This window comes from Nicotiana sylvestris, chromosome 6 (assembly GCF_000393655.2).
Source record: "Nicotiana sylvestris chromosome 6, ASM39365v2, whole genome shotgun sequence".
NCBI classification, from domain to species: Eukaryota; Viridiplantae; Streptophyta; class Magnoliopsida; order Solanales; family Solanaceae; genus Nicotiana; species Nicotiana sylvestris.
Window position 1 is genome coordinate 129020572 of NC_091062.1, and position 15833 is coordinate 129036404.

At 35.8% G+C, this 15833-nt stretch overlaps 3 protein-coding genes across 4 annotated transcripts; 2 read left to right on the forward strand and 1 right to left on the reverse strand.

The window, feature by feature from the left end:
* The first annotated feature begins 1216 nt into the window (after positions 1-1216).
* LOC104246588 (transcription factor E2FB-like) lies at positions 1217-6715 on the forward strand. Of its 2 annotated transcripts, none has more exons than XM_009802431.2 (14): positions 1217-1591; positions 3558-3744; positions 3985-4044; positions 4264-4349; positions 4431-4519; positions 4639-4693; positions 4817-4869; positions 4960-5010; positions 5116-5164; positions 5262-5327; positions 5463-5539; positions 5703-5925; positions 6138-6204; positions 6304-6715. In XM_009802431.2, exons 1-14 carry the CDS (start codon positions 1466-1468, stop codon positions 6432-6434), a joined length of 1320 nt encoding a protein of 439 aa, XP_009800733.1. In that variant the 5' UTR covers positions 1217-1465; the 3' UTR covers positions 6435-6715. The 2 variants fall into 2 exon arrangements, with proteins under 2 accessions (XP_009800733.1, XP_009800740.1); XM_009802438.2 differs by having other exon boundaries at positions 1333-1591; positions 3597-3744.
* A 1444-nt stretch (positions 6716-8159) lies between these two features.
* LOC104246620 (uncharacterized) lies at positions 8160-8525 on the forward strand. Its single transcript, XM_009802484.1, has one exon. It carries the CDS (start codon positions 8160-8162, stop codon positions 8523-8525), a length of 366 nt encoding a protein of 121 aa, XP_009800786.1.
* A 1531-nt stretch (positions 8526-10056) lies between these two features.
* On the reverse strand, positions 10057-10868 carry LOC138871273 (uncharacterized). Its single transcript, XM_070149149.1, has 3 exons — positions 10719-10868; positions 10510-10614; positions 10057-10185 (listed from the first exon to the last, which is right to left on the reverse strand). Exons 1-3 carry the CDS (start codon positions 10866-10868, stop codon positions 10057-10059), a joined length of 384 nt encoding a protein of 127 aa, XP_070005250.1.
* Between the last annotated feature and the right edge of the window lie 4965 nt (positions 10869-15833).

Sequence of the window (15833 nt, forward strand, 5' to 3'; positions counted from 1 at the left end):
ATTTATGATAATAATTTTTAAAAAGGGACCAAGCATGTAAAAAATGGTTCGATCGGGCTATTTTAACAGGTGCAGCCCATTAGTAGACAGAATTGGGTTTTGTTGTGTCAGAGTCCGTTTAGCGCCACACTAGCAGTGAGTGTTGGTTAGCGTTTGGGCCGTATCCGAGTATAGGTGTAACCGTGGAGTTTCTACGCACCAAAGCATCGCCCCACTTCAACAGGTGCTCTCTATTAGGCGCCAACCGCCGATTTAATTTCTTCTTTTGATAGTATTTGTATAAAGTTCCTATATATAGAGAAGGAAGGGGGGGGGGGGGATAGTAATATCCGTTATTACTCATAGACAGATCTGGTAATTGATAATTATAGGGTTAAGCTATATTCTTATATTGAGTCTTTCAGAACTTTGATTTTTGTTTAGAAAAAAATATAACAAAAGTATCTTATTTTGATTAGTCATCAGGTTATAATTACATAAAACTATCGCAGTTAGATTAGTTATACTGTTTAAAATATATCACGTGATTGCTATTTCTCTTAATACGTAAGTAATGGTAAAGTTCAAAGACCTAAATTCTTCATCATATATATGTACACTATTTATCGTTTAATAAATAAAATACTGATTGTTGGAATACAATTTTTCTAGTAAAATCATATCATGCAGGATTTTTCGACCATCACTGAATAAGAAGTATTTTCAAAATGTAAGTTCAACACTAATATATATATATATATATATATATATATATGTAATGGCATGTTAATTAGTTCTTTGCCATTTGTTATATTTGTCAACGATTAGCTCAACTCCGTTTAGCATCTGTCATGCTATGTGAAGAACTAAATTGGAGTGTAATAAAAAAATTTAGCACCATTAAATTAAACTATATCATTTGTCTGCTAGATAATATTATGACATTGTACCAAATGAATTCTAAAAAATATGTTGTCATACTGTTTAAAATTCAAAAAATTCCCCCAATCTCAGGAGTTAAAAAAAAGAAATTACCATAAAAGTTTCAAGTAGATCTTAATTAATTTTTAATTTACAAAAATAATGATTAGAATTTTTTTTAGTATTATTCAATCCAGAAATAGTAAAAGAAAGATTTGTTTGATTCGATTATTCTTCTTTAAATTAAATTTACATATTAAGTGCTTGTGCTTCCCTCCATATACATATCCGAACCTTTTTGTTTCTTTCTTCCCTTTCCTTTCCCTCGTTTTCTCTCTCTTCCCGCTTTTTCTATTCTCAGATCTCATCTTCTTCCTCTCCTCTCCCCAATTCCTTCCATTTCCCTTTTCTCTAAATTCCTCTCCTTCAATTTCCTCTGAAAAACCCCAAAAACCATAGCCACACGGGCTTCCATTCAATTTGATTGTTGAATTGAAAATCAAAGGATTAAAACTTTGAGAATTTTCTCAGCTGGGGTTTGCTTCAAAAAGAAGAGTAGCAGATCATGCAGCAGCCACATCATCAACAGCGTGAGCTCCCATTCACGTCGAGTAAACCGCCGCTTGGAGATTACCACCGCTTCTCTACTGACCCACTTCAACAACCTGAGGCCATCCTTGTTAAGTCTACTGTGAGTCTTCCAATTTTCATATACTAGAAATGGTCCTTTTTTGTTATGCAGTTTTTTGTCCCTTTATTGAGAGTGAGTGAATTGAACAAATTCTAAGAAATTTTGCCGTTTAATTTGCATCAGTAGAGGTAAAATATATGTTGTTGTGTCCTGTAGGTGATTTCTTCCATTGGGTTTGAACTGAATTTTGATTTTACCAGTGTGGAATTTTTCATTTGTTCATATGCGTGGAAGTCCCCATTTCTAGTATGTGATCTTTCTTGATTTGGATTGTTGTCTTTATTAATTTACCCGTAACGATCTTAACTTTGTGTCATTTTGAGTTCAAGATTGATTTTGGTCTTTTGCCTTTATGGATGTCTTAATTTCCATAAGTTGGAGATAAAATTAAAGTTGTAGCAGCTCTTGTATTTTCAGCTACTAACCTACCTAAATTGCTAGGTTTCTTATTATTTTTGTGCCACCATTACTTCTTTCAATAGATAAGGAGACTATATCTGCCCAATTTAATTAGAAGGAGAAAGCAGAGGGGACAAGGTCATTCGTTTAGGTTGGTCAAGATCTAAATTACAATGTAAGAGGCGTGTGGAATTTTGAAATGCAGAAGATTGTCAAATGTCTTCGTATGCATTAAGAAGGATCTTTTTTTTTTTTTGATGAAGTGATTGTGTTTCATTAAAAAGAGCATCAAGAAGATGCATAGTTTCAGGAGACCTAGTTACAAAAGACAAAAACAAAAGAGAGAAGTTAGGCCCTATACAAAGTATCAATCTAGGACACGAGTACTAACAAAGTCCAAAAAATGTCCAGTACTAATTCCTCCCCTTTGCATTTTTCTTCGATGAATCAGTTTAAACTTTCAGGATGGCCATCATTTGCTGCAAAAAAACTTTTGCTTGATGTGTAAGAAGGAATGATTCTTAGTCGAGAGAGTTGCTATAGTCTATGACTAAATTCTAGGTTAACACTTTGGGTCTAGGTTAGTACGACTTTAAAACGCGTCATGAGGCTTGCTTCATTATATACCCAACATTTCTCCCGAGTATTCCCGATGTGGGATTTGCCTAGGGTGTTACATGTTGATGGAGTTTGGCTATGGTTTGACAAAAACTAAATCAAATTGATTGAATAGTAAAAATGAAGGTTGATATGGTTTTCAGAGCGTAAGGTTCTTGGTTGGAGTAAGAACTCTACATGATTGAGGGTAAAGTTGAATTCTGATTAGATTTGCAAGGTACTGGTTGGTCCTATGACTCAGCTTGTGGATCGGTGCTAGTTACATGCAATTTCTTGTGAATTGCAAATTGAGAAAGAAACTAGATGAATCATTAGAGGAAATAAATGCCTAATTAAGGAGCTGCAATGTTCTAATACATTATGCATCTCCCCCCCCCTCCCCCTGCTTGAACTGTTAAAAGAAGGCCTCTAGTCCTCCTGACTATGAACTAGCAACTGGTTGTTTCTGGTGAAGCATCTAAAACGTCGACCACTACATAGAGACTTGCGCATACTAGTCGTATGCTGTCTCACATGTCTAGAGAAGTTATAGCAGTAGCTTTTAGGCTGAAGTCAAGTCATATGATAGGTGGAAAAGGATAACGGATGGACTAAGCAACCATTGTCATGATGAATGAGGTCTACTCTACCAATAATTGGTAAAATACCAAACTGCATCAAATTTTTAATGAACTATTGAAACAATCAATGAGATCGATTGGACAAGCATCAAATAATATTATCTTCATGCTGCTAATATTAATTTTTTATTATGTTCCATTTCCAAAATCTTTATTTAAATATTTTTAGTGATACAATTTGAGTTTCTTGATTTAAGTGCGACAATCTGGTTGAGTAGTTTATAGTATCTATATATCAACTTCACTTCAGACACAATTTTTGGTTAAAGCTTCTAAATTTTATTGCTGATGGCGATGGGAACTTGGGGATATTCTATTGTCTTGATTAGCCACTGAAACGGAAGAGTGAAACAACAAATTACAAACAGGGAGTTGGTGCACAGATAACAGATTCTGGATATGCCGATGTGAGTAGTCCAATGCAGACACCAATCTCAGGGAAAGTTGGAAAGGCACAGAAAGTGCCTAGGACATCAAAGGCCAGATCTGCTTCTCAAGCTGCTACCTCAAATTTAGGTATGGATTCCTATGAAGAAGTTTTTGTCAACATTAGTTTATGTATCTCATATCATCAATATAAAATTCACCATTCTTATCTTATTCATTTTGGCAGATAAACAGTATAATGATAAGTTATATTTTCTTTGTTATATCGCTCCATCTTATCTTTGTTTTTCATTTTATCTGAGTCACCCACCAATTTTAGAACACATAAAATTATGAAAGAAATAACTTCTTAAATATTTCAAATTACAGGATCCCCTTCAGGAAATAATGCTACTCCAGTTGGTCCTTGCCGCTACGACAGCTCCTTAGGTAAATTATTACTTTTATGACTTATGATTATCAATTTGTGTCTTTTAGTCTTTGTCTCCACTATGTCCCTAGGTGTGTGAATTTAGGTGTGAGCTTTATTTTTTATGCTTGTGCATTTATATTTTATAGGACATCTCTCTTAAAAAATTACTTCTTGTACTGGATAAACATATACCAGAGTAAGTAACTCATGACTTACCTCTCTTGATTCTCATTCAGGTCTCTTAACGAAGAAGTTCATTAACCTGATCAAACATGCAGAAGATGGCATTCTAGATCTTAACAAAGCTGCTGATACATTAGAGGTAACCTTCACTTCGCAGTTGATACTACATAAGCATGTGTGATGAAGTTCTACCAGCTTACACATCTTTTCCTTTGAACAGGTGCAGAAAAGGCGCATATATGACATCACAAATGTCCTGGAAGGCATTGGTCTGATTGAAAAGAAACTCAAAAACAGGATCCAGTGGAAGTATGGAAATGCTTATCCAATAAATATATTTTATTGAAGTTGTTTATCATTTGAAGTTCTACATTATTCAAGATCATTCAATAAACAAAAAGTTGTAATTCAGTTCTATTGTTACATAGGGGTTTAGATGTCTCAAGACCAGGGGAAGTTGATGATAGTGTTACAAGTTTACAGGTAAGAAGAAATATCTCGATGCCTGCCTGCTCTCTTAATTTGTTATTTGTCATTTAGCGCAGTCATAATCTGCCAAGTAGCCTGAGCCAAAGGATTAATCGTTGGCTTCTGCTTCCTTTTCAGGCAGAAGTAGAAAATATGACTATTGAAGAACGTAGATTAAATGAACAGACAAGGTTATCTTCTGAATGCCTCTAATACTATATTCAAGGTTTTATTTTGCTTCACCATTATGCTAATACTGTGTTATATTGGGTTTTTTCCAGAGAAATGCAAGAAAGGTTGACGGACCTGTGTGAAGATGAAAACAATCAAAGGTACCCGTTCTTTGGTTTATTAGTTCTTTTTGTTACTCTTGGTTATCAGCCGGTCTATCTGCTCACTTTTCCCTCCTTATTCTTGCGACTCATCTCCTCCAAAAGATGGCTTCTCGTTACTGAAGATGATATAAAGAGCTTACCTTGTCTTCAGGTAACTTTAGAACAGATGCTTTTGGTTTTTTCCTTTCATTCTTTTGTAATGCAATTTTCATCAAATGATCAGCGCTCACATTTATTGCCCTCATCAGAATGAAACACTGATAGCTATTAAAGCTCCACATGGCACCACTTTAGAAGTCCCAGATCCTGATGAGGTAACTGCTTTCTCTTTAGTACAGAAACTTTTCCTTTCAGTATCGTAGCAAGTCTACTGGTTATTTAACTTGTTACCTCAGCAAAATTTAAGTAGCAGTTCTACATATATTAGTATGTCTTCCTTTCTCCAATAGGCTGTTGATTATCCACAAAGGAGATACAGAATTGTGCTTCGCAGCACCATGGGACCAATTGACGTTTACCTTGTCAGGTACTTTTTCTCTTTTTGTTGCAACTAATCTATGATATTGAAACGATTAATATGTTGCTAGAAAGAGAGTGCAGTGTTTATATTTTAAGGGCAATGTAACTTAATAGGGGGAGTATAGATGATTTGTGTGTAATTCTTTCTTTGTTTTGAAAATTTTATTTAGTCAATTCGAGGAAAAGTTCGAAGAGATAAATGCTGTTGAGGCACCATCAGCCATGCCTTCAACATCAGGTTTCAATGAAAATGAAACTGCAACATTGCCTACTGAGGAGAGTGGAGGAGTTGATGGCAGAATAGACGAAAAAGAAAATCAAAGTGTGTGCGCAGATGTTGGTACTTCGCAGGACTTTGCAAGTGGAATCATGAAGATTGTTTCAGATGTTGATGTATGTTTTAGTTTACAAGCCTTAAAAAATTGATAGTTGAGTGTTTTACAAGCAAGAAAATTAGGAAATTCAGCATATATAGTGCATCATTTTGTCTTTTACGTGATGAGTAGGATTTTTGGAGAAACAATCTAATGCAGTTATTGCGAATTCAAATGAGCGATTGGATCAGTTTATTTTTTCCGTCACTGACTTTTTGTACGGTCCTGCAGAATGAAGAAGATTACTGGCTTTTGTCAGATGCTGATGTTAGCATCACTGACATCTGGAGGGCAGACTGTATCCTATTTGTTCCCTGTTTCATTTGGTTTTTTATTTTTATTTCTTGCTACCAATGGAAGTTATCCAGTGAAGATAGAATCCTTGACTCAAAAATAGCCGTTCTTGACTGGAACGAGTTGAACGTAATTCATGAGGATTATTCAATTGCTAACGTCAGTACTCCACGTGCCCAAACTCCGCCATCCAGTACCACTGAACTGCCTTCTGCAAATACAACTGGGAGCTGAGTAGTATTTTCCTGGCATTACTGTAAATGCTCAGGCGATGCTTGTTCTCGGTATAATAAAAGTTCTACATTTGATTAAAATCCTCTGTATAGATTCTGAATGACCTAAAGGAAACAGCAAGTGCATCCGGGAGCTTTTCCCTAAATGCTCCATCAGGAAGTTGGCATTTGAGGCCCAAGAAATAGGCTTCATTGTACAGTTAATATATATACTTGAATTGTACTGGTAATGGCAATAATCAGATGGTTAATCTGCTGTCTAAATTCCACTGTGTTATCTAATTTTTCTTAGCTTTGAAATTGTGATAAGATGGTTTGTTGCCATCTATTGATGTTGATCAACTTGGACAAATTTGATTTATTACGCTGCATTTCAGAGCTACTTGTAACATGGGTTAGTGTCAAGTTGCCATTTTCCAGGTTTTGAAACTGCAATTACTGAAAGCTTTGCTGTTAAGAGTGGAGAAATTTGAGCATGCTATGTTAATCTTCACCTCAGCTTGGTCAGGCTACTTGAGAAAATAAGATGGTACAAATAATGTTGAGAAATGTATGCTTTGGGTTAATTATTGTGCTAGGTTTTGCATTTTATCAACAGAAATGGTGCAATTATTGCAGAGGAACAATGGTGCAATATTGCCCCCAGAGGTTTGGTTCAGAGTTAAGAGTGCAGCCGCGATGTGTGAGATAAGCGTACATCATGCATTTGAACCGTCATGAACCAAAAGTTTGGTATTTGAGTAGAAAAAGTGATCTATTATTCATTGAATTTCGAACCGTGAGAATTGGCCCTCGACAATTAATGATTATGAAAAAAGAAAAAAAACAATGGAGTAATAGTTGGTTGAAAGTTATAAATATATACTATCAATGTAAGTTTCTTTGCACCAAAATCATGCCCTATCATATTAAGTCGTCCAAAGTCCATGTTTGGATTTCCTTATCAACTTCCATTCCAATCCGTCTGGGGACAACTTTATCACATTTCTGGAAATTCCCACGTGCGAACAATATAATTTTTCTCCACGGAATTGTGAAATTTATGTATCTTCACATTTAAATAGAATGTCGTATTTCACTTGTCCGAAAGTCACGACTTTAATGTTTTTGATTAAGAATTTTTAAGTGATGCTTAAGGCATGAATCGCCAAATTAACCTTGGTAACTTGAACAGGAATTTAGGCGTTTTGCCATGTAAGCATTTTCAGAAAAAGTTTCTGTTCTTGAGGAGAGAGGACTAAAATATCTAGATGGACAGAGTGGCAAGTTACACTATATATATAGTGTGTATATATACATTTAATCATACGACGAGATCAGAGTAGTGTAATATATAGTGTGCATATATACATTTAATTTCTCTCCTTATTGTGAATCTTTCTGCAAGGATATATTGGGCTTCTATAGCTAGTCGATAATCTTGAGGACCTAACCGTAATTGAATTAATTAGTAGATCAAATATTAAAAGACATATTGAAGTTCATCTAAATAGATACTCATATATCAGATTAGATTCCCATCGAATCAGATTGATGTATCTTTGGTATGTATGTATATAGTGGAATAATAGTTATCAGGAAATGATACGGAAAACAAATTCTAGTTCAAGCAGACATCTACACACCTCGTATTCCTGATTCTTCTACTCCAATTAAACCACAAAATAAGTATAAAAGAGACTAATTACTTCAAAATAATTTTTGCACTATCATCACAGGTACAAGAATGGAGTCCTCTTCCTCGTCATACTTTCCCCGCACAAAGTCGTTACCAAACCCTAGTTTCAAACCTGTGGGATATTGCCCAAACGCTGGCTCTTCTTCTCCTTCAGAATACAAGTATGAATCATTGAAAGAGATATTAGGCTCTCCTAAAGGTCCCTTAATCACATGTAGTTGTGGAACTGATGATATACCCATTCGAAATCGCCTCGTTCAAAAGGCTGCATGGTCCTATTTGCAGCCTGCCATGCCAGCAATCAACACCCCATCTCACAACTGCTTCTTTTTGTTCCTGTGGGATAGATTGAAGCGTCCACTCAAGTTTGTCAACCAAATCTTTGCAGCAGCTGGCGTTACACGCTACAATTAGCATAAAATTATGTTGTTAATTATGGCTTCTGTTGTTTTCTTTCATCTCTTTTGTTGGTTAGATTTTACTAGCTAGGTGTTTAGAAACTTTAGAGCTAGCTAACTAGTTTGTTAGGGTTTTTTCTTTTTAAACAAAAAAGTTTGTTTGGGTTTAGATCAATGGAAACACTAACAATCCAAAAGCACCCATATGCAAAGATTGAGGTGTGTGTTACTATCAAGGTTTTATTTCGACTTTGCTGCTGCTTATATGTACATATTTGACTTCTTAATTTTGCGACAGTTATCTCTCTTACCATTTATGATGATTTACAACACAAAATTTGGTTTTTTTTTTTTTTTTTTCTAAAAAAAATAAATAATTAGAGCTCAGAATTTCACGGTTTAGATATGCTTAACCCCAGAACTGAAAATTAGCAAGTCTTATAATTAAGGACTCCTCCTCCCAAACTCACATGCCCTTTACAATGGTATCTTCACATCTTAGGTTTAAAGAGTCAACCTCATGCATACACAACACAATTCCTTACTCTCTACGGCAGATTTGAGATTTGAGATTTGAGATCTGATGTTGAAAAATACCTCTATTTCCACCTTCTATATCTAATTATTCTCCCCCTCCCGCACCCTCTATCCCCGCGAAAAGAAGATCTCCAAAGAAAGGAGAACTAAATAAATTGTGGTTTGATAAACAATATTTGCTGAAATTTGGTATTTGAAATATTGAAGTACTAGTTCAGGTGAAATAATGATTTTTTGTTCACAAATCTTTAATTTTTGCATTAACTTTATCTACGAAGTTGGTTACAAAAGATTGTTTCGTGACTTTGTGTGATTCTTAGGTAAAGTTGAATGACTTTGTGTCAAATCTAGCACAGAGAATCAGTGATGAAGGTTTTGATATAAGGATCTTCTTCCTTGCTTGAGAGAAAATGAATACTCTACTGTTATATACCTAACTAACCGACTAACCACTAGGTAGTTACTAACTTTTAATTATTATACATGTACCCGTTACTTTAAGTTAACTATACACTACTACCCTACTTCACTCTTGCTACTCTTAACATTCCCCCTCAAACTGGAGGGTGCGAACATATTCAACAATCCCAGCTTGGAAACTAGATATTCATGTTGCTGCCTTCCAAGTCCTTTGGTCAAAATGTCTACTTGTTGCTCCCCAGATTGTATGTACTATGGCACTACATCTTCCTCTTGCACTTTCTCCCTTATGAAATGACAGTCTATTTCAATGTGTTTTGTTTGTTCATGATAGACTGGATTCTCAGCAATTTGAATTGCTGCCATGTTATCACATAATAACTCAACCGGTAGCTTCAATTTTATCCCCAGTTCTTCATATAATCTGATCAATCATATTATTTCTGATATTACTTAAGCCATGCTCCTGTACTTAGCTCCAGCGGAGCTCTTGGACACTATAGTTTGCTTTCTGGACTTCCATGATATTAAGTATTCCCATACTTCACAAAGTACCTTGTCGTTGATCTCCTAGTGTTTGGACATAAGGCCTAATCTGTATCACAGTACGCCTTGGTTTCTTTTGCTGGCTTGCTTGACAATAGCACTCCCAATTCAGGTTCTCTCTTGATGTACCTAACAATTCTCATGGTTGCTTCCATATGAGATCTCTTTGGGTGCTGCAGGAACTAGCTCAAGGTTTGAACCGCAAAACTTATATCTAGCCTAGCCATTGTAAGATACAACAACTTACCTATTAGTCTTTAATAAGATCCTATATCACAATATTCTCCACTGGTTAACTTCTGATTGCTCTCCAAAGGAGTCCAAGCAGGTTTTGCTGCCCCTAAGCCTGAATTTGAAATCAACTACAGAGCATATTTTCTTTGATTCATAAATATTTCATGTCTAGACCTTGAAAATTCTATCCCCAAGAAAAACTTAAACTATCCCATATCCTTTATTTTGAAGACTTGTTGTAGTGTATTCTTAGTATCACAGACCAGCTCATCATCATTTTCAGTAATGAGTAAATCATCAATATATACTAAGACAACTGCAATCTTGGACCCTACCATTTTGATTAATAGGAAATGATCCAATTGACTCTGCAAAAAAATAGACTTCATCAATGCATCTACTAACTTCACATTCCATTATCGAGATGATTGCTTAAGACCATACAAGGACTTAACAAGCTTACATGCTAGACCTGACTCTCCCTTGCTGTGAAAGCCTTGAGGAAGTTGCATGTAAACTTCATCATAAAGGTCCTAGTAAAGAAGGCATTATAGACATCCATTTGGGGGATATGCCAGTCTTGAGCTGCAACAATGGATAACACTACCCTCATTGTCACCATCTTTACAACTAGTAAAAAGGTGTCTTGATAATCAAAACCTTCCCTTTAGTTGTACCCTTTGGCCACTAGCCTTGCTTTGTACCTTTCAACTTCACCATTTGCCTTGTATTTGAATTTGTACACCCACTTGAAACCAATAGCTCTCTTGTTTGGTGGTAATGACACTATTTTCCAAGTCTTGTTGTCTGCAAGAGCTATGAGTTCAGCTTTCATTGCATCTAGCCATTTGGGATCTTTGCAAGCTTTATTAAAAGAAGTAGGTTCAACTGTTGTAGAAAATGCTGCTAGAGTAACATGATAGCTATGGAACAAGCTGCTGTAATCCAGGTAGTTACTCATGGGGTAATGACAAGAGCTACTGGCCTGAGCAGTCATATAGTCATGCATCCACAGTGGTGGCCCTTTATTTCTAGTTGACTTTCTCAGAGGAGCCTCATGGTTGTCTTCTGTAAACATAATGTCCTGGTGCACACTTACATCTTCAACTGTGCCAACACCTTCATCTGTAACTGTAGGACCTATATCTCCAGGTTCACTTGTTGTTGCTTCCTCTGAGTAAAGATCTTCCATACCAGCCCCTTGCTCTTCACTGTGACCTTCAAGCTGAGGATCAATTACGGTTGTAGGAGCAGGATCAGTTGTGTTTGCAGTAGTCACATCCTGTGTGATCAAGGAAGGATCAGGTGGAAACATAGCAGTTCCTTTGATCTTCAAGTCCTTGAAAGGGAAGACTGTCTCCCTAAAAGCCACATTCCTGCTAACAAAGAATTTTTTGTGAGCTAAATCAAATAACAGATAGCCTTTTTGCACAACTGAGTACCCCATTAGGACACAACCTACATCTCTTGGTTGGAATTTGTCCCCAATGACTGATGGTGTAGCATAGCAAAGGGATTCTGGAACTTTCATATGTTTCATGGATGACTTTTTTTATGAAATAATTCACAAGGAGACTTCTCTGCAAGCACTGGTGTAGGCATTCTATTTATCCAGTAGACTGCCAACAACACACATTTATCCCAAAATTTTAATGAAATATGCCCTTGAAACCTGACTGCTCTAGCTACCTCTAATATGTGTCTGTGTTTTTTTTCTACCACCCCATTCTGCTGGAGTGTGTAGGGGCAGGACCTCTGATGAACTATGCCAAAGCTATTAAACAGATTTGTACATTCAAAATTAAGGAATTCTGTCCCATTGTCTGTTCTAATCGCTTTAATCTTAGTGTTGAGCTGTGTTTGGGCCATCGGAAGAAAATTTCTAATAACAACAGTTGCATCAGACTTTAGCTTTAACAAATAAATCCATGTTACTATAGAGTGATCATCTACTATTGTAAAAAATATTTATTTCTGTCATGTGTTGCAATTCGAAATGGTCCCATTACATCCATGTGCAACAATTCAAACACACTTTCTACTAGTAGGAAAGGGCAGTTTTGCCTGTTTGGCCAAGGGGCAAACTTCACAGCTATTTATTACACTTATACATAGTTTTTCATTGACATTCAACATATGCTTCATAACTCTTGATGATGGGTGACCCATTCTTCTATGCCAAAGATGTAAGGTATTTTGATCTAGCTGCACATTCATGGACTGTGGAACTAACTCTTGTCCTCTACTTGAAGTTGCAGGAGTCAGTAGATAGAGCCCATTAGCTTCTCTACCAAATCCCATTTAGCTTCCAAGTGTAGAAGTCCAGAAGCACACAAAAGCTAGGAAAAAATGCAACCATACATCTCAGTTCTCTAGTTAATTTGGGTACAAACAATAGACTGTACTTGAAATATGGGATATAAAATATATTCTTAATATCTTTCCCTTGTCCTATATTGAATTTACCAATATGTGAAATTGTTGCCTTAGTTCCATTAGGTTATTGCACTATTTTTCTATTTTGAGATATTACATTGTATATATCAGAAAGTGAGCTAAAATTTGAGGTCATGTGATTAGTTGCACCTGTATCTATGATTCACTCATGAGTGCAACCTGCCTTGTCTAAACAGACAGTGGAATGAGATATACCTACCATATTAATTGTAGTCTCCTGCACTTCTTCTTTGTTGAGCAGCTTCAGGATCTGATTGAATTGCTCCTCTGTGAACATAGGCCCTATTCCTTATCCTGAAGAATTGCCCTTCTCAGCATGATTGCACATGTTAGGTACATTCCAGTTGCCCTGCATCTGTGGATTAGTTTCTCCAATCACAACCGAATTAGCTGAACTATATCATCCTCTCCTTTTGGGTTTGAAATCAGCTGGGTAACCTACTATCTTGTAACAGTTCTCTCTAGTGTGCCCTTTCATTTTACAGAAATCATTTTGGAGATTGTAATTCTTCTTAGGTCGAAATTGACCAACCAACAGTCCTAGTAGACATCAATGTAGCAACTTCGTTTCCTTCAGCTAATTCATGGGGATTAGACATAGCTCTTTGACTCTCAAGTTCCATTAACATGAAGTATGCCTTATTCACTGTAGGGACTGGGATCATCATAAGTATCTGGCAACGAGCTTGTTCATATGACTCATTGAGTCACATCAGGAACTGTAGCAACTTCAAACATTCCATAAATGCAACAGATTTACTAGATTTTGCATAGTCGCAGCCCGGAGCTGGGGCCAAACTATCAAACTCTGCCCAGAGTAAACGCATCTTCAAAAATATGAAGAAATCGAGTTAGTACCTTGGTTAATAGTTGCAATTTCCCTATGAATTTGGAAGATTCTCGAATGAGCGATCTTATCTAAAGCTGGCATTTGAGGAATAGACTATGCCACTGAGCAATTCCAGTGAAACACAGTTCATGATCTATGACAAAACGATTGCGTTGCATCGCTCCCAAGGATCTACGAGATTTGTACCAAAATTTTCTCTTTTGGATGTGCCGTCAATGAACCCTAGCTTATTCCGGCCTAGGAGTGTAATTCTCATCGCTCGACTCCATAGGGAATAATTTTTCGATCCTCATAATTGGAGAGAGACCAATACAACTCCCGAATTGTCATTTGAGTTGAGAAATAGTGGGTGATTGTGGTTTAATTTCTCTGGTAATTTGTTGTTGACGACCGACATGGCTGAGCTTGTCACAGTTCTCCGATGAAGAAATAGAGACGAATTAACAAATAGAAGAATTACTCCAAATGACCACACTCATGACCAATTGGCTCTGATACCATGTCAAATCTAGCACAGAGAATCAGTCATGGAGGTTTTGAGCTAAAGAACTTCTTCTTCCTCTTGCTTGAGAGAAAATAAATTTACAGTACACATAACAACTCCTACTCTACTGTTATATACCTAACTAACCGACTAACCACTAGGTAGTTACTAACTTCTAATTATTATACATACACCCGTTACTTTAAGTTAACTATACACTACTACCCTACTTCACTCTTGCTACTCTTAACACTTTGTCAATACAAAAAATAATTTAGCGCCTTTGATGCAATAAAGTTAAAATTGAGTGACCATCCATAAAATTACCTTATTTTTTATCTTAATTTTGTTTCTATACAAAGTACCTTTCATTATTTATATGGTGTAATTAATTAATTACGGAGTAGTTGTCTGTCTACTATTTCATATTTATGTTCAAATTAATTTTGCAGTTCTATAGACTTTGATGTTCATCACCCGCTCTTAACTGTCAACTAAGGCCGTGGACAAGGGTTTTGTTATGTGCTCAAATTAAAGTCTAAACAAGTTAATCTTCCTATTGAGTAGTTTTCTTTCCCCAGCGTGTACCTGAAACTTTGTCTACAAATAGAGCCATTGATGCCATACAGAGAAAAATTGGCCTTCATTTATTCTACACAATGATAGTGTACTTGAATTTCAAGCCGATACTTCTTTTCCCATTCCATATCCATTTCCACTCAATTGTGTCTAACATGTTCTTCACAAGAGGAGTACTATTCGTTCAACCTTTTACGGAATTTATTTATTTCTTGAGTATATAGTTTACCGACATCTTAATTTTTGTTGTACGTAGTGCCACTTATTCGTCACATTAATACAAAGCTACAGAAATGTGGGAACAATTAACACAAATGTCCCTTAGGATGTAATTTAGTATCTGGAAATTATAGATATTTTACCACAAAAAAAAAAAAAGTACTGTACATGAGCGAACAATTAAGCTACTACGTACAGGCCTCTTTTGAAGAGCGAAAAGACGATGCAATTCACATACTCTTTGGAAATAAAGAAGAAATTAAATTCAATTTAAATATGAAACGCATAAAAAGCCTTGTGCGTTGCAAAAGGTGAAGGTAATATAGCAGAAAAATGTTAAATATGTTATAAATAGAATTCTATTTAAGGTGAATGTCTATATTCGGAGAGATTCTAGGGTTTATTGCTTGGTGGCTAAGCCAATCTCTCCCTATAAATAGAGGGTTCTATTCCATTGTAATTCATCACATATCAATAAGAATTCTCTTCTCTCTACTTTTCTCTGTAATACTCTTCTTCTTCTTTTATTGTTTCATAACACGTTATCAGCACGAGACTCTAACCAATTGAGTAGAAGTTTTGGGATTGAACATAATGATTGTCAATTGTTCTATGAACTTCCTTCATGATTAAATTCTAGATTTAAGGTAAGTATTTTACTTTTCTCTTTCAAATTCTTGACATTCTATAATTTGATTTTAAATACAAGCAAAGACGATAAATTTTGATTGCAACTCTAATGGAGTTTGAAAGAAATTATAACCACCCAAAGTGGTAAAATTTCTATGCCTTGCCATGATCAAATTCATGTATGATTGTGGGCAAAGAATTGAAAACCCGTTCAATTGAATTTGCTCCATTCTCATTCCCTTTAGAGAATGTGATAGCAGTATGTGATAAGTCTGAAAGAAGACAAAATTACTACTATGAATGTATCAATGGATGTGGACGTGATAATAGACGAAATTATAATCGTCATTATTGTGATATTGAGAATA